At 47.0% G+C, this 18,780-nt stretch overlaps 1 protein-coding gene across 3 annotated transcripts in view; it reads right to left on the bottom strand.

Annotated features, from left to right (window-relative positions):
- Window positions 1-4,210: 4,210 nt before the first annotated feature.
- FAM168A (family with sequence similarity 168, member A) overlaps window positions 4,211-18,780 on the bottom strand; it is a 211,207-nt gene continuing 196,637 nt past the window's right edge. For 2 of the 3 annotated variants that reach the window (XM_011953030.1, XM_011953031.1), the window contains 4 exons: window positions 11,192-11,334; window positions 9,301-9,475; window positions 7,348-7,478; window positions 4,211-6,523 (listed from right to left, as the gene is read on the bottom strand). In XM_011953030.1, coding sequence (XP_011808420.1) covers window positions 7,366-7,478; window positions 9,301-9,475; window positions 11,192-11,334 — 431 coding nt within the window. In that variant the 3' untranslated portion in view covers window positions 4,211-6,523; window positions 7,348-7,365. The remainder of the gene's footprint in view (window positions 6,524-7,347; window positions 7,479-9,300; window positions 9,476-11,191; window positions 11,335-18,780) is intronic. The other variant, XM_011953032.1, reaches the window with a different exon arrangement.

Raw genomic sequence — 18,780 nt, 5'->3', positions numbered from 1 at the left:
GATCACTTGAGCCCAGGAGGTGGAGGTTGCAGTGAGCCGAGATTGCGCCACTGCAGTCCAGCTGGGTGAGAGTGAGACTGTCTCAGAAACAACAACAAACTTGGGCCTTGTTTACTCTGAGATGGGCAGAACGTGGGGCTTGGTGCCTGGGCTATGGAGTCAGACCAAGTGCCAAATGTGAGTTCTAACTCTGCCCCTCACCAGCTCTGTACCCTCAGCCAACGTACTTACCCTCCTCAGCTTCCCCATCTGAGATGGTGCTAACAACAGGGCTCACCTCACCCGTGCTGTGAGGACCGCATGCCTTAACAAACATGAGCAGCAGGCGCCAGCCACACACTAGGCACTCGATAGATGTCAGCTTCATTGAGCAGATGGCTCAATGGATTTCAACTCTGAATGGCCTCACCGTGCTCCCACATCACACACTTAGGGTAGGTGCTGAGGTTGTCCCTTATAGCTCCCCAGCAGCTGTGAGACCCTTAGGGCAGACCCCTATCAGGTCAGCTGTGAGATGCACCATAGGTTTTTCTTGACTGCTGAGAACAAGTTTAGCATCAACTTGGGGAGAAGCCCAAGGGACTCACTGGCCCGGGACAGTCCTCTGTGCCTCCCTCCCCAAGAACCACTCAGTCTAGTCACCTAAGACTTTTTTTTTTTTGGGAAACTTTTTTTTTTTTTAATAGTTATTGAGTGTTCTACAGCTTACAGTAAATATCATAGTTACAAATTCTTGGCTTCAATCTTTCAGAGTGATCACTGTCTGATCTTCAAAACAAAACAAAAACCCAAAAGAATCCAAAGCAACAAAACAAAACCAGATTTACACTTCATACACACAAGTGAGGCCACGGGGCTTTCCAATCTTTACACTCTGGACTGTGTTTTGAAAACACCTATAAATTCTTTGATCAAACTACTTGGAAGACACCGGTCAAAGGTTTATTATTATTATTATTGTTATTTTAAATGTTTTTATTTCTTTTTAAAATGTGAGTTCCAATAAAATTTAAAAATTAGATTCCAACCTGTAGATTAAAATGAATTAAAAAATACAAAATCATATACAACGCTGTCTTCACAGGGATGTTACATGCCATGAGAACAGGTTTCTCTGTCATGTGGTATGAAACAGGGAAGGAGATGCCTTGAAGTCAGGATGGGGACAGGCCCTTGAGCCTTTCAAGATTATTACAGACAATTCCAAGTTGCCAGAGGCCTGGCCTTACCTCCCCCTGGGTAAGGAGGAGCTTGAGTCACGGCATAGATCCAGACTATCTGGCTGACCCGAGTAGAAGGTCTCTGGGACAGTCCCCCCTCTTTCCCTGACTCTTAGGCCTGAGGAGAAAGGCTGGGGCCTGGAGATGGCTGGTCTTGCTGGGGTCACGCCCTAAGTGGATTTCACCCATTTGAGTCCTGTGGGCTGGTACTTATCTGCAAAGCTGTTACATCTGTTCTCCTCAGGAAGGAAAATCCTCCTGCTATCAGTGGCTGGAATGGGGTAAAGGAGCTCACTACCACAGCAAGAATATCCAGGGACTATCCATGTGGCCACAGGGAAGAAAGTGTTGTCTTGTCCCTTTCTGGCTTTGTGGCAGCCAGTCCCAATTCCTGTGTGCCTCGGTTGGCCTTTGGGTTGGCCTTAACAGCATGCACCACAGCATATATCCACTGGAGAAGCTGAGGGACTGGGACCCAAGTCTGGGCCCTGGAACCATAGAATGCCTAATTTCAGAAACAAGTTTTCTAGGAGAGGGGCAGATGGGTAAGTAAAGGACAAACCCTGCAGCCCACCTGGCATGCCTGCCTGAGCGCAGAGGCTCTGGTGTGGAATCCCATCAGTTAGTGTGGCGTGTTTCTTCAGCTCTGCGGGTGGGTCCACTGGCCCACTCTGCTACTGCCCCTCTCCGGATTCCCAAACTTGGCAAGCAGCAGAGGCTGCACAGCCAGTAGTGATGTGGGAGAATACAGGATAGAAAAGCAGACTTCCACGTATTTTCACTTAACTGCAGTTGAGGAGGGATTCTGATACAGATGGTGATATAGAAGAGAAAGTTCACTCTGGGCACAGAACAAAGCTGAGGAATTTGACATGGAAGCTTAGCCAGTGCCTCACTGGAATCCTGGATGAGTCCTATCTGTATGAGGAGCCAAAACTTGGTGCCCAAGGGGCCTGTCCTTTTATACTTCATGTGATTCCTTTCTGAAGGCCATCAGAACAAAGTAAGCCCACCAAAGAAGGACCCCCAGATCTCTGGGAACGGGGTACCTCAAATTTGGAACAATCTGGGTGGCCAGGTGTAAGGATGCTCAGAGTCTGGTTCTGGTCCTCACCCATGGGAAAAGCAAGCCCAGAGACTTCAGTCTGTATGCTTTTGGCCAAGGCTACACCACCAGATCCTGGTGGTGTACCAACTCACTGGATCTGGACAGTGGGCAGGCTCTCAAGGGATAGGAAGCCAGGTGTGCATGCTTACCAAGGACATGGGTCTCCCAATAGAAAGATGCCTCGTGCTGTCCTTGAACCCGTCTTCAGTCCTGGGCATTGTGACCCCAAAGTGTTTTGTCCAAGGGAGGCCTTTAGTTGCAAATTCTCATCCTCCTTGTGCTGCCAGCTAGATGTGTCTCTGGGTCCCTCCCCAGGGCTCATTACAGGTCCTGGCCCAAAGCAGTTCATACAAATATGCTCAGCTCAGAGGACTGGGCTTCCCAGCTCTCTATAAAGTACAGTGAGCCCCTCCCTTCATGCTTGCCAAGAGGCCCAGCAGGTGGCAGCAGAAAGAGCAGAGGATTTGAAGAATCACTTACAAGCTGTGTGACCTTTTAGTAAGTGGCAAGCCTCCTGAGCCTTAGTTTTTTTTGCCTATAAAATGGAGGACTTTCGCAACCAATGTCAAAGTACTTTGCATACCAAAAAAGCTCTGGACAGGTGTGTGTGTCCCTGCTAGATATTCAGGAAAGGGGATATACATTTTAGAGTCATTACCAGGTAAGAAAGAACAGCAACTCCTATCTCATGAGGAAGAAATTAAATATGCATTTTTTCCAAAACACGGCAAACCATTATGTTTCAGGCTTTCACTATTTGCAGGCAATCCAGCTCCCAGACTCAAACGCCCTCGGCCCTAGGCCAGTGGGGGGGGTCAGGTAGAAGAAGTAGAGGAATTCAAAAGGGTTGGCTGGTGACTGGAACCATCTGGACCCCTGATCCTGGCCACAGGTGTTACACCTGGGGAGAGGCAGTGGCGTGAGGAGGAGGGAGGGGTTTGCATTCTGGGGCCAGTACTGTAGCTTATCGTTGGCGGCCACATCCCTTGTCCTCTCTTGCTTGCCTGCCTTCAATGAGAGGGCCCTTCGAGCTCTGACTTTTTATCTAGCTTGACCACCGTGCCATCTAGAATCTCTGGAGGATACCTATGGTATTTCCCACTAGATCTCTGTGTCCTTACCAGTAACTGCCCTTCCTACCAGAGGCACACGACTGCCCCCGCTCTCCTGGGCTCAGTCCTTTTGCAGTGACTCCCCAAGCTTGGCCAGGCTTGTGGATCTCCATCATAGCAAGAGGCTGAGGCCGGCTGAACTGGGGCTCATACTTAAAAAGGGGTGCTGGACCTGGGCTCCTCCAAACCACAGCCTTTCAGTGCCCTATTTTCACCTTGGGGCCTCCCTTTGCTCTTGGACTACATAGTAGGGGCTAAGATAGGGCACAGAGCACAGATGCTTCAGTATGTGAGCCTGTGTGGGGATCAGATGGAGGGGAACGAGACAGCAGACAGCCTGGGATTCAAGTGGCTCTGTCACTTACTAGCAAGTCACTTGACTTTTCCAAGCCTTGATTTCCTTATGGATCAAATAGGAGAAATAACCTCTGTTTCATCGGGTTAAACCAGATAATTTATGTTCAACTGCTCTGTGAACTCTGAGGTCCAGCTGTTAGTTTTACTTACTGGTGGCTGGTCTCCTCTTCTTCCTTTCTCCTCTCTGTGGTTCCACCCCAGCCCACATGGAGGCAGCAGCAGGGTTCTGGGAAGCCTGGCAGATACCAGCATGCTGTTCGCTGTGGGCCTGTTCCCTTCCATAACCTGTTTCCTCATTTGTCAATTGACTGTAATAATTGTGACCCCATCCCTCTCAGGGCGAGCACATGAAAGGCTGTGAAGTGCTTTGAACTCTGTGATGCACCTGACAAATCCAAATGTTTCTATTATTATTATCATCATTATCATTATTATTATTTTGGCATTTTTCAAACACGTATGACATAATCCAGCACAACCTTTACCCACCTTTACAAAACCAAAGAGGGTGGGAGGAGGTATTTGCAAAAAGTGAATTAACACTGGAAAACTTTCTGTTGTTCTAAAGTGAAACCTCATCAGCACCCTAGAACAGACAATTTAGAAAAGCTGAATTTTTTCTTACTGGTCCTAAAGTTCCTTGGAAGCCCAGGAAGGTGGGCCCCCAAACTCCTGGCTCTAGACCAAGGATGCTGATGGGCTTTACCCTCCTGGGAATGGCTAGACAGCTTCTGAGCTCCTTCCAATCCAAAGGTTTCCTGATTTTTCCTTCCCTTAGGGAGACATGGGGGGTAGGGGTAAGGGTATGTCCAAGTTTGCGTGAATTTAAAATGAAAACAGTTTTTTAAAGTCCCAAATGTTGTCAATGATCCCATTTTGTACAGTAAAATGTTCGTGCCCCACCCCCAGAGGAGCTGCTGGCCCAGCCAAGCGCTGGGTACCAGAGGCTGCTGCTGGGCAATCCAGGCTCCTGGCTGAGACTAGCAGGGACCTCCTCGTCCCAGGGGTCCCTCTTCTCCCAGATGAGCCTGTCTCCTGGGCCTCATCCTCGTCCTCCTCTCCTGATGACTCCCACTCTCTTCCTCCTCTTCCTCTCCTCTCGGGATGAGGGGCTACTGTCCTAAAAGCATGGCCTCTCCTTTTCAGTCAGCCCACCTGCTCCTTCTCCTGGAGGTGGAGTCAGGTACAGGATGAAAGTTCCAGATGTCTTCACAGAATTTCCAAATGCTATTTCTTCATTTGCCATTTCTGTTCCTGCCATCTGCCCCCATGTAGCTTCTGGCCAGTCTTCAACCCCCGCCTTTGGAGTCCATGGAGGAAAAGGGCAGAAACAGGAGCCCAGAGACTGTTCCAGACTCACCAGGTATGGGCGCTGCTGACTTAATTTTTACAAAACCAAGCCAATCTGTCCCTAGGTACATTTTTATAGGCAAGGTGCCCACTAGGTAGGAAGGCTGCATTTAATGCTAATTTACTGTAAGGTCCAGGGCAGTCCTTTCCTCTTCTCTGGGCCTCAGTTTCCTCATCTGCCAAATAGGGGAATGGATGAGATGATTGCTAAGGTCCCTTCAGTTCCATGAGTCTATGAAATGTTTATTGCTATTGCTTTTCCTTCACTATCCTGACCTTCAGAACCGCCAGCACCCACCTGGAATATGGTTCCTTCACTTGGGCCACGAATGGCACAGGTAACCAAGGGCTTGGCCTGCCTGCAAGCTCTACAGTCAGACAGGTGAGTCCTGGCACTGGGAAGGGCAAAAGGAAAGGGAGAGAAATGCCCTAGGTTCCCACTCCAGTCAGGAGGAAGCTCCTCATCAGAGTGGGTCCATGACAGCTCAGAGGCTGAAGTCTGGATGACACAGGGCATCTGGCCTTCCAAGGCCTCGGGATGCTGGGATCCCACCACCCTGCAGCCGCTTGGCAGGTCTAAGGTCAAAATCACCTTTTGAGGAAGTGCCAGGTCAGTTAACATCACTGTGCAAATCAGAAGGTCCAGGGCCAGATGCTTTGACCAGAGACCTTTCAAACCAAAGCCATGAGGCAAACACTGCTCCCTTCTCCCCTCTCCCCTCTCCTTCCCCACAATGCCCTCCCTCCCCCCACCCTCCCCCAAATTCTAAACACTTTTTTCCCCAGGTTCTTGGCCTAGGGTATTAAGGGGCTAATAACATTCCTACGTACTCAGGTGGTTTTGTTCTTGGTCTGTTGCAATGGTTCTCAGGAGACATTTCATTTGTGTCCAGGACATGGGAATGTCCTGAACTAATCTTACTTAAGAAAAACAACCAGAACACTCCCCCAGAGATGTAGCCTGCTCAACAGCTCTGAGTTCCTACCCTGGACCACATCTGTTTATGCTCTTCAAATGGAATCCAGCCTTCAGATGAACCATTGCAATAAACCCTACTCTCTGCTTGCCTTTAGACTGGGATCCCCAGGGACAGGACACTTAGGGAAGAGCAGAGAGGACATGGCCTGGTCAGGTAGGAGGAAGTGGGTAGAGCTGGAAGGGCAGCGGCTAAGAGGGGGACAGTCGGGGAGAGGCAGGAGATTAGAAAAAGCAGCTTTTACAAAAACCAAAAATAAAAATCAAAACCATTAAAGATGCATAAAGTGACCCTTGCACTTCCGTTGTCTCTTCTTGCAAATAGAGGTGGTGCTGCTAGGGAACTGCTCCAGCACCGGTGTAAGACTTGAGTAGTTGCATACAATGTGTGACTCCAGATCTGTGGAGGGAAAGGGGAAAGAAACAGTGTCAGTGATATTCCAGAGGCCCCCAGTGTCAGTGATATTCCAGGTTTCCTCAAGGAAACCTCTGGACCCCTTCCCCTCAACTCGGGAGCCCTCAATGGAGCCTCTGTGCCTTCCTAGTGAAGCTGCCCGCTTCCTGCCTGTGGAAGCTGTTGTACTCTGGTGCCAAGAGCCCTGGATGAGATGGGGGAGGCCAGATGATGTGGTGGGCCAGAGGATTTCAAAGTGACATCCCTGGAGCACTATGGTTCACTGTCACTGCCTCAGGAGCTGCTGAGGGGACCAAGGAAGCCAGTGGCCTGGGTCAGCCCGAAGCCTCCAAACAGCTCCAATCAAAGCTCTAACATATGATCTAGGTAAGAGTTCATTTGAAGAATGGGGCCCAAAGTTAAAAGAAATCTGAAGACCATAAGGTAAATGGCACAGAATTCAGTACTAGAGAACTGAAGTTTAAGCCCTAGCTTAATTTTTACTGGCTAAGTGATACTGAACTACATATTTATCTGTAAAACGGAGCTAATGATCCTTATTTCACAGAGCAACTATAAGGATTATGAGATAACATAAACAAAGGGATAGCTATTATTATTTCTGTTCTTATTTAGATTTCAACAAGCAGTCAACAGAAGTGATAGCTATTATTAAGAGTGATATTATGGACCTTGGAGCAGGAAAGCAACTGATAACTTGACAGCTATTACCTGCTCCAGCTGACACCTGTGCACCAGACCCAAATCAGGGACTTTGAGGCAGTTCCTGTATGTATCCCCCTCCCACTTCTCACCCTGGCCACACTCACTTGGATGGGCTGCAGGCTTTACCAGTGTGGGGGCACGTAGCTGTACGCAGGGGTTCCCTGGGCCCTATATGTTGGCATGGAGACAGGGTGTGCCCCAATCGCCGTGTGCTGGGGCGTGGTCAGCAGGGTACCTGAGCATCCAGAGAGAAAAAAGTAACCGACGAGGCTGTACCAGACACAGGAATGAAGAGGATGAAGCTACATGGCTGCTCCCTCTGCCCAAATCCCCCTTATCTCTCTCGCCTTCCTGATGAACTGCTGTCTGCCCTTCTCCACCTTGCCAGACTTCACATCCTTAGGAGAATCTTTTCTGATGCTTAAGGACAGAATCAATCACTATTCTAAGTCCTCCTTTTCCCTTTTTCTTTGAGATGGAGTCTCGCTCTGTTGTCCAGGCTGGAGTGCAATGGTGCGATCTCAGCTCACTGAAGCCTTTGCCTCCTGAATTCAAGTGATTCTCCTGCCTCAGCCTCCGGAGCAGCTGGGATTACAGGTGCCCGTCACCACACCCACCTAATTATTTTTAGTGGAGATGGGGTTTCGCTGTGTTGGCCAGGCTGGTCTCAAACTCCTGACCTCAAGTGATCCGCCCACCTCGGCCTCCCAAAATGCTGGGATTATAGGTGTAAGCCATCACACCCAGCCTTCCTTGTACTTTTCTTTGTATGCTTCTCTTACTGCACAATCATACTGAGTGGTAATTGCGATGTGTGTGGCTGTATTTCCCACACTAACCTAGGTGTTCCTTAAGGACAGTGTTCTGATCTGATCTGTTGATATTGGGTTCCCAGGACCTGAACAAGGCTGACACTGAGTCAGTTTGCCAATAGTTTGCAAACTTGATCTGGGGAGTAAGAGGCCTTAACCATACCCTTACGTTAGGGGCAGAATAAAATCCAAATGCTCACTCTACCCCTTATACTTCTTACCTCAGATGGTATCCTAGCTGGTTCTTTAAAAGTCGGGTCTCTAGGCTAGGCATAATGGCTTACATCTGTTACTCCAGTACTTTGGGAGTCTGAGGTGGGTGGATCCCTTGAGCCCAAGAGTTCAAGACTAACCTGTGCAACATGGTGAAACCCTGCCTCCACAAAAAAACACAAAAATTAGCCGGGTGTGGTGGCGCATGCCTGTGGTCCCAGCTACTTGGGAGGCTGAGGTGGGAAGATCACTTGAGCCCAAGCAGATCAAGACTGCAGGAGGCCAAGATCGTGCCACTGCACTCCAGCCTGGGTTGGGTGACAAAGTAAGACCCTGTCTCCAAAAAAAAAAGGGTCCTTGGGGACTTCTGCTTCTCTCATCCCTCATAATTATTATAATTACTGCACAGGTTCTTAAGCTCCTGCCTAATAAAGAACATTGCCCCTGTGTCCTCTTTTTTGGTGCCCCTGCTGTTACTGGAGTGCTAGCATCATCTCTCTCCCCTAAAGTACACTGACAACCTCCTTACTGAGCTACTTGCTTCCAAATCACCCCTTCTAATCCTGTCTCCACTCTGCAGCCAGAGAATGTTTAAACCTAACCGCATCCCTGCCCTGCTTGACCCACTTTGTGCGCAATAGAGGTACCAAAAGGTGTTCAAGACTTTCCACCATCTTATCCTTGCCAGCGATGCAGCCACCTTCCAACTCCAAGTCCCTATTTCCTAAGGGCCTTGGCTCCATTCCTCCATTCTGTGAACATGCCATATTCATGTTCTTTCCGCACTGCCCTTCCCTCTTTCACTTCTCTAGTTAGCCTGTGTTCACCCTTTAAGGCCTAGCTCAATATGCCCTTCTTGGTGAAATCTTCCTCATCCCCACAGACAGATTTAGAGGCTCCTTCCTCTGGGTTCACAAGCCCCCTGGCGCAGGATCTCTTGTGCTACGCTGCAGTCGATTCTATGACTGTTCTCCGCTCCGTTTTGAGTTCGTAGAGGAAAGGGATGGACACTGATGCAGAAGCTGCCCTCACCTGCTGACATTGCCATGGTGGTGCCTGCCACCATGCCCATGGCCACGCCGTTGGTCCTGGGGGCGGCAACAGGTGCCGGGTAGATAGCAGAGGGGATGCTGTTGGGCTGGACGACCGTGGTGTGGTGGATGACATGAGGCTGGGCAGCATACACCGGCTGTGTGTAGTAGGCTCCCTGGGGGAAAGAGGCTGAGGTCACATAGGCATTTGGAGAGGTAGGTGGGATATGGAGAGAGCAGCACTGGCTGAAGGACACAAGGTCCGGACCCCAGCTGGGGTTCTGCTTGTCTGTCTTTGTGACTGTGGTCAGTGCAGTGCTGGGCTCAGCTTCTGGTCTGAAAAATAAGGCTCTAATCCTGTCCTGCCTTGCTCCTAAGGCTGCTCTGATGATCTAACGGGGTAAGAGCTCTATTCCCTTAACCTTGGTTTTAGCATTTTAAAATGTTTTATCTTACTGCAATGAACTTTTATAAGCTGCCTAAAATTTAAAGTTAGGAATAACAGTCAATCAGTTACCAAGCATGTGAACAGGGTTGGTAAACTCCAGAACACATACACGGAAGGAGAGTTGGTAGTAGTATCATACTGGTACAAGTGCATGTTGTAAAAAAAAAAGTACATGTTGAAAAAAAAATGGCGGCCGGGCACGGTGGCTCATGTCTGTAATCCCAGCACTTTGGAGGCCAAGGCAGGCAGATCACTTGAGGTCAGGAGTTCGAGACCAGCCTGATCAGCACGGTGAAACCCCATCTCTACTAAAAATACAAAAAAATGAGCCAGGCATGGTGGCGCATGCCTGTGGTCCCAGCTACCTGGGAGGCTGAGGCAGGAGAATGGCTTGAACCCGGGAGGTGGAGGTTGCAGTGAGCTGAGATTACACCACTGCACTCCAGCCTGGGTAACAGAGCAAGACTCCATCTCAAAAAAAAAAAAAAAAGAAAAGGCATACATGAATAGCATTTCCCAGGATGTCTCTTATTAGCTATTTCCCTTTAGGTAGAAAGGCAAGGATGAAGGCAGTGGTCCGAGGTGACTCCCAATGCCTGAATCACATGGCTGCTTCCTGCTGCCACAATCCACTGGCCCATTGACTTCTAGGGGAAGTAAACAGGAGCCCCTGATATCATCTTAATTCAGAAATCTCCAAATGTTTCTATTAAATGAGATAAATTGATCTCAAGCCTCGTTTTTTTTTTAAGTTTTGTCTTCTACTCTAAAATATAGCTGTTTTTTAAACTCAAAAAGTATTCTCCTCACCACTTGTACTTCCTATAGAGTTGTCACTCCATAAGAATGTGTCATGGGTGTGCCAGAGCCCCATATGGTCCCCTGTCTCATACCAATCCTGGAATGCATACATCCTCTAGCTGAAGGAGCCCAGAAAGGCCCATCAGGCACAGAAAGAGAGAGTAACTTGCCTAAGGTCACAGAGGTCTGGTGGCAGAGCCTGTGTACTTTCATCCTCCCCACTCAGCTCACAGACTGAGGAAGGGTAGATGTGGGGGTTAGAGAGAAAAGACCAAGACGTTGGGATCTCATCTTGACCAACCAATAGCTCATGGTGTAACCTTGGACAAGTCATTCCCTTCTTTGGGTCTCAGTTTCCCCACTTGTTTAACAAAGGAGTTGAGCTAGAAAATCTCTGAGGGCCTTTGTCCTCTGACATTCTGGGCTCTGTTAATCTAAATGACTTCATGCCTCACCCCTCTAGGGGCCGTGGAGTGAGGGAGTAAGCAGACTGCAGGGATATCGCTTCCGTGATACAACAAGGACAGCTAGCCGAGCCACTAACCGTCCTCTCCTTCCCTCACTTCCTCACCCTCCCCACCACACTGCGCCCAGGCTGGAGGCTCCTCTACCTGCAGAAGAAGTGGCTTTGACATGTACCTACCTGGGCATACAGATTCTGCTGGGGGTAGGCACTTCTGATTGGATACATGGCCGTCTGATAGGGGTTGGGTGATGGGGAGTAGGGGGGTGGAGCAGTATTACTCTGGGTCGGTGGGACCTTGTATGGTGTCCCCGCAGTATATCCTGTACCAAGGCAATAAGAGAGACTTCCAGTTAGTTGGCAGAAAAGCACTGCTAGAAGGCAGCAGGTCCCAGTCGCGACTCCCCAGTCAAAGATGGGCTGAATCCAGGCAGGAAGGATAGATGAGAACAAACAGAGAACAGGGCTCCACCCAGAAAGCCCTGGCCCCAGAGGCAGCTCCCTCAGTCCTGGTGCACAGGGCTGCATGGATGATTCTGGGCATCTTTTCTTTCTCTGGGTCTCAGGGCTCTCATCTATAAAATAAGAGGCTAGAACCAGATGGTCCCTTTTAGCTCTGACAGCCTGGGATTTGGAGCTGCCTTGTGAAACGGGCAGGTGCCCAGAGATGGAAGCCCTCAACTCACTTGCTCTTTATTGCTACTCACTGTCTACTTGCTTTTCTGTCTTCTCACACAGCATCCAGGGTATCCTTTTGCTACTGTTTCTTTCTCTCTTTTTCTCTGTTTCTTTTTCTCCTTATCTCTGTCTCTTCTTGGACTTCCCTCCATCATGTTCCCCTGCCTCCCCACCAGGTTTGAAGGTGAAAACCCCACACGAAACACCATTCGGAGACCCTCATCTTCTGGGATGCGGAGCTTACACAACACCACTCAGAGACTGTCATCTTCTAGGGTGCTGGAGAACTGCTCTGCAGAGTTGGCTTCTCCTTCTCTCCTGGGCTCTAGGGGAAGGCCACCTCTGCCTGAAAAGACCTGACGTCAGGGATCACAACGATTCAACCTGGAACGTGGGCCATGTCTGTCCCTCAGCAGGACAGACAAAAGCTGGGGCTAAGAATGGGACTGAGAACTCAGGCCCCAAGAAGCTCACAATTGCCCAGGTAAATAAACTGTGCTGCCTTTGAATCCTCTGGAAAAGAGTGACAGACCCTTTGTTCACAGAAAAAAACTTGAAACATGAGTCCTCCGTCTCAAAAAATAAATAAAAATAAATTTAAAAGAAACATGGGTCATTCAGGAACAAGACTGTCTCCTTTTAGAATCACAAAATGGAATCATTCTATGGAACCCAAATGATCATCAAGTGACCCCAATCCTTGCACTTTACACAAGGGATCCTGGGCTCAGAAAAGGCAAGTGTTTTTAATAACTTCTCCTAAAAACTCTAAACTCTTCTAAGTTGAAGGGGCAGTGCCAGGGGACGCCGGCTTTGCAGCCCTGCTGGGGAGGTGCTGAGGTGACTTCTTTCCTGTGGTTCCATCTTGGGTAGGTCTAGCAGACCTCACTGAACCTCTCTGGGCTTCAGCTCTTTCACCTATAAGATGCTCACCAAGGACCCTTTCAGCTCCGAGGTGCTATTTCTATTATACAATAAGGGATTGGGGCAGAGTGGAGGGAGTGCTTTATTGGAAGAGAAGATATCTAGTCTTCAGTCCTGGCTTTCCCCCTAATTTTTGGTGACAACTGTCAAGTCTTTGGGCCTTAGTTTCTTATTTTGTAAAATCAGGTGGCTAAGATTGAAGATTTCTTCCTAAACAAAAATTCCATGGTTCTAAAGATCCTGGGTCTCTTCTACCTTAACCCCAAGTAAAAGCAAACTACCACATGGTCACAAATCTCTCTTAGTCCACATCACACCTCTTTGGCTTGGCACCTCCCTGCCCCTGATGACCCAGGAGGATAGGAGAGCTGGTGCACAGCTGCCACAAAAGTCAGACTATTCCCTGGATTCATGACATTTATTTTTTCACCTGCAGATCCATAGTTTTTTTCCCATAGTTTTGTGGTCAAATATGCTTGGGAAATAAGTAGCAATGACAACAGAGTGGAAAGGACATATGAAAGAGAGGAAAGCATGTCAAAGAGAAGTAGAAACTAACAGGAAGTAGGACTATGAGCTGAGTGAGAAGTCTAGAGCAGATTCCTCAAAGTTTCTAGATTATGGAGCTAATCATGAAATGTGGTCATAGGAGGAGAAGTGGTTCTGTGAGGGAGACAGGGAGCCCAGCTTTGCAGATGTCTACAAGGAACCATCTGATGTGTACGGAGACACAATTTACTTATCTATAAACAAAGGGGTTTATAGATAAACCAGAGATAGACATTTCCCAAATGTGGACAACAGACTATAGATTCCAAGGGATCTTAATAGTTGTTTTTGCCAAAGAAAAGGAAAGAAAAGAGTTCTGTAGTCCCATATGTTTGTGAAGTCACAATGTAAAATAGAGATAAACAATTACGATTTTGTTTTTATTCCACGACCCTGAGAAGTTTTTAAAACAATAGGGTGGGCTGGATGTGATGGCTGTCACCTATAATCCCATCACTTTGGGAGGCCAAGGCGGGAGAAGCACTTGAGACCAGGACTTCAACGCCAGCCTGGGTAACATAGACAGACTACATCTCTAAAAAAAAAGAAAAAAATGTAGCCAGGCATGGTGGCTGGTGTAGTGCCCAGCTACTTGGGAGGCTGAGGCGTGAGGATGGCTTGAGCCCAGGAGTCTAAGGCTGTTGTGAACCATGATCACACCACTGTACTTCAGCCTGGGTGACTACAGGACCCTGTCTCTTAAAGAAGGTGGGGAGGTGAACTGTGAATCTCTAAGATGGGAGTATGTACAAGACTGTGTTTTCCAAATTAATTTTACTACAGAATCTTTTATTCATACTATAAACATTTACAAAAATTAAATTTCAACCATGTTTTTCGTAATTGAAGCTAGTTTTGGTAAACAAAGTTTTACTGTAACACATCCACATCTATTCATTTACATATTGACTAAGGCTACTTTCCTGCTACAATGGTAGTTACTGATAGAGAGCATATGGCCTTTGAAAAGCCTTTACAGGAATGCTTGCTGACCCCTGATTTAAAGAAATATATCAAGGTGTAGAGAATCCTAGCAGAGCTGAAAGCATCCATTTTCTATGCAGGAGAGTAGGACACCCCTGAATCAGAAGACGCCCATTTCTGAAAGCTCTGTAGCACAGCACCGTGGTCATGAGCAGTCTGGAGACAGACCGACTGCCTGGGTCCAAACCCCCAGCTCTGCGACTTAACAGCTCTAGGATACATCAGTCTCCTTGTGTATGATATGGGAACAGTAATGGTACCTACTTCATAGGGTTCCTGTGATAAATGCATTAATTGTTAAGTAAAAAGCACTTAGAACAGTACCTGACATATTAGAAGCACTTTATAAGGATCAGTTATTATTATTTTCTTTCTCACTTTATAGAAAGACAGTAAGCTTCTGTCCTAAGGGTATGTAGGCAGAGCCTGGTCTGAGAGACTAAAGCTAAACGATGACTACTATGGTCTGTCCCAGCTTGAAACACAGACTCCAGGATTCTAAGATTCTAAAATGTTATGGCTTAAAATGCTATGATTTTATGATTCTTTAAAGTTAACAGGCCAACGATGCTGATGACTTTCCTTTATGCTCCTGGAGAATGTGCTCTGGAATTTTTCTCTTCCCTGGGGAAGCTGGATTACCCACTCTATGCCACAAGGACAGCCATATTACAAAGTGGTGAGACCATCTCTCTGAGGAAAATCAAAAAGCTCCAAGACACTGCAGCAGAATTTGGTTCCCACATCTAAGAATAACCTTGTCTGAGAATGTTTCCCTTTCTTTATGTTATGAAATGAGACACACACATACTCAGAATACAAATCAGTAGCCAAAACACCCTTGGCAGTCAAAGAGATGATGCTGCAGAAGAAGGCCTTGCTTGTTTGTCCAGACAGTCTGAGATGGGAGAAGCAGAACTGCAGAGCTAGAAGACTCGGAGATCATTAAGACCAACATAAACATTTCACAGATGAGATAATGAGTAGTTGCTGAAAGAGAGAGCTGCTTGTGGGGATCTAAGACTCAGAGCTACTTCCTCTAACCACAGTGGTTCTCAAGGTTACCGTTTGTCAGGAGGATCTTCATGAGGCTGCAGAAACTGCTTGGGGGCCCTCATCCTAGGTTCTGTCAGTAAGTCAGGTCAATTCCTCTCTCAGGGAATATCCTCATTTGGATTACACAGTATCAGAGAACATTTCTAGTGCTGACATTCTAAGTCACTGAGTATTTCAGAAGACTTTCATGAGGAAATCATTGCAGAGGACTTTCCATAATTTACTGGTGGTCCTGTCAATACTGTTGAGGAACACTAAAAATTCCCCTGGAGCTATAGCCTGAGCTTGGGTAACACAAAAATCAGGGTTTATTACTTTATGTATCTAAGTAAAAGAAGCTGTTGGGCTTGTTGCAAAAAAGGCTCATAGATTTTGCCCAAATGAACTTAGACTCAATTCACTCACTGCAGGCCTGGCTATCCTGAAAGGAATTCTAAGTTTGAAGGTCACAGAATTAAGACTTTGGAATGTTGTGCCTGAAGGACATTAGAGGTTTATATTCAACCTTCTCCCTTTCCGAGAAAGAACCTGGAGCCCAGAAGGACGGATTTTCCCCAAACTGTACAGCACATCAGTACAGAGCTGGGCCCAAAGTTCAGGGCTCACCATGCCCTAGGTAGAGCTCTTGCTGAGTTAAAGTCTCTGTAGTCCAATCTTGGGCATTTAATACACTGGCCTTTGTTGTCCCCATTTCACTAAAGGCAATATCATGAAAGAAAAAAGGAATTCAATCACTAGAAGTCCCAGCTCTGCCTTATAAAAGAGGCTTTGTTTGTGATGTCCTGTTCTTTCTCTTAGGTTCCTAACCACAATTTTAGAATCCATCAACTGGGGTAATAAGAAGAGTATGTACATTAACAAGATAAAACCTTTTCAGTCCTTTCTGCAATCCTTTCTCTCTGTCATAAATCTTTTCAGTTGTAGAAGCCCTGCCACCTTCAAGGGCATTGATCCTCGCATTATGGATGCCTTTTAGACTAATCGGTTTATTGATCATCAGATTTATATGTCTGGACAAAATAAAGTTCTATGTCTGAATCTTGCTTTGACCCCTAAGACTCCTTGTTGGTAGCCAAGTAAGACAGTGATGAATAAGTAGGAAACCTAATTACAAACAGGCTTGGCAAGTGTCAGTGAAATTGAACTGAATTTGTCAAAGTGCCCTGAATTTTCTGTGGTACTAGAAGCCACAAAATCTGAATGCTGGCAGGAATCTTTTTGAGTATGGGAGGGCCAGTCAACCCCAACTGCATTAAAAAATGGCACAGGTTTATACATTACTTGCTTAAAAGAGAGGTAGGAACGGCATGGTAGCTGGTGGACAGACAGCTTGAGCCCAGGAGTTTGAGATCAGCCTAGGCAATGTGGCAAAACCCCATCTCTACAAGAAATTAAAAAATTAGCTGGGCATGGTGTTGCATGCCTGTGGTCCCAGCTACATGGGAGGTTGCGGTGGGAGGATTGCTTGAGCCTAGTAGCTTGAGACTGCAGTGTGACGTGATTGTGACACTGGACTCCAGCCTGAGTGACAGAGCAAGACCTTGTCTCAAAAAAAAGGTGGGGGTGGGCACATTTTGGTCTTTTTCAGGGACTGTGATAGCCTGTCTGGGAGGAACAGTGGGATGTGGCTGCTGGACACTTAATGAGAATTCGGGAAGATTTCAAGGTAGTAGAAGGCAAGGCCTTCTGTTACTCAGACTTTCCAACTGTTTCCAAGGGTTGCCTCTGAAAGGAATGAGTACTCCATTTTTGGAGATGGTTTGTTGGCCAGCTACTGTTAAGGGCAGCTAGAGAGGAGGTGCCTGTTGGGGTGGAAGACACTCAGTACACATCATCTTGCTGAGAGATAAGGAGTCTGATTGCAAGAAAGAACCTTGGAGATGATTTAGTTCAGTTCCCTCATTTTGCAGTTTGAAAAATCAAGGTCCAATGCATGGACATCAATTATCCAAGGTTACACAGAACCCAGTCTAGAATTCAATGCTTTGGGCTTCCACTCCAGGTTGCTTTCTGCTACACTACAGTAGGTGTGCCTATACACATCTATATCCAGATGTTTAGATGTAAGAGAGAATATGTTTATCCCTATTTTTATATATATATATACACACACACACACACACACACACACGTATATATGTAATCTTACGTATGTTCATTCATTCTACCTGAGGTATCTGGAGAAACTCCTTATGGCTGACATACTTTTTTTTTTTTTTTTTAGAGACGGAGTCTCGCTCTGTCGCCCAGGCTGGAGTGCAGTGGCGTGATCTTGGCTCACTGCAAGCTCCATCTCCCTGGTTCACGCCATCCTCCTGCCTCAGCCTCCTGAGTAGCTGGGACTCCAGGCGCCTGCCACCACGCCCGACTAATTTTTTGTATTTTTAGTACAGATGGGGTTTCACCATGTTGGCCAGGATGGTCTTGATCTCCTGACCTCATGATCTGCCCACCTCGGTCTCCCAGAGTGCTGGTATTACAGGTGTGAGCCACCGCGCCCAGCCTGATATACCTCTCTTAAAGAGTAAAATCAATCTCATGAAAAAAGTCAGTAATAGAATCTTAACCTGGGTGATACTTTTTCCGGCTGTGCTGCTTACTACCTGGGTGGCGTTGGACCTATTACCTTTCTGAGCCTTGTCTTTCAAACTAGGATGAAAATCCACCTAAATAACTTAATAGGAGTGTAGTGTAGATTAAATGAGAGGGTGATTATTAAACTACATTTTACAAAAGGTGAGTTATGTTGTATAAACATAAACTGACGTTGACATCTAGGGGCAATGAAAACTCAGGAGAAAATGACATTGGATGTTGATATGGTTTAGATGTTTGTTTCCTCCAAATGTCATGCTGAAATGTAACCTCCAGTGTTGGAAATGGGGCCTGCTGGGAGGTATTGGATCATAGGGGTGGATCCTTCATGATGGCTTAGCACCATCCCCCTGTTGATGAGTGAGCTCTGATTATTTAGAGTGTGGCACCTTCCCAGCCCCTTGCTCTTTCTCTCACCATGTAATATGCTGGCTTCCTCTTTTGCCTTCCGCCATGACTGTAAGCTTCCTGAGGCCCTCACCAGAAGCTAAGCAGAGGTTGGTACCATGCTTGCGCAGTCTGCGGAACTGGAAGCCAGTTAAACCTCTTTTCTTCATGAATTACCCAGCCTCAGGTATTTCTTTATAACAACACAAGAACAGACTAACACAGATGTTTTAAAGAAAAGAAAAGAAAAAAATGCAATGAATTCTTCTAGTCTACTTACTTAGTAGATTAATAATTTGTGGAAACACACACTATCAGGCCTTGTCTGGAATATCCCTGTGAGGGCTTGTCCAGCCCTCACAACTTAAGAGGTAAGTTCTCACCACATCCAAAGTCAGTCATTCCTCTATTGAACAGCTCTGACAAGACACAAAGTTCTTCCTTATATGGAGTCAAAATGCCACTCGGTAATTTTTTTTTTTTTTTTTTGAGACGGAGTCTCGTTCTGTTGCGCAGGCTGGAATGCAGTGGCACAATCTTGGCTCACTGCAAGCTCCACCTCCTGGGTTCAAGCGATTCTCCTGCCTCAGCCTCCC

Source organism: Colobus angolensis, unplaced genomic scaffold, assembly GCF_000951035.1.
Source record: "Colobus angolensis palliatus isolate OR3802 unplaced genomic scaffold, Cang.pa_1.0 Scaffold355, whole genome shotgun sequence".
Taxonomy (NCBI): domain Eukaryota; kingdom Metazoa; phylum Chordata; class Mammalia; order Primates; family Cercopithecidae; genus Colobus; species Colobus angolensis.
Note: the sequence above shows the minus strand (reverse complement) of the source record. Positions and strands in the feature narration are given on the sequence as shown.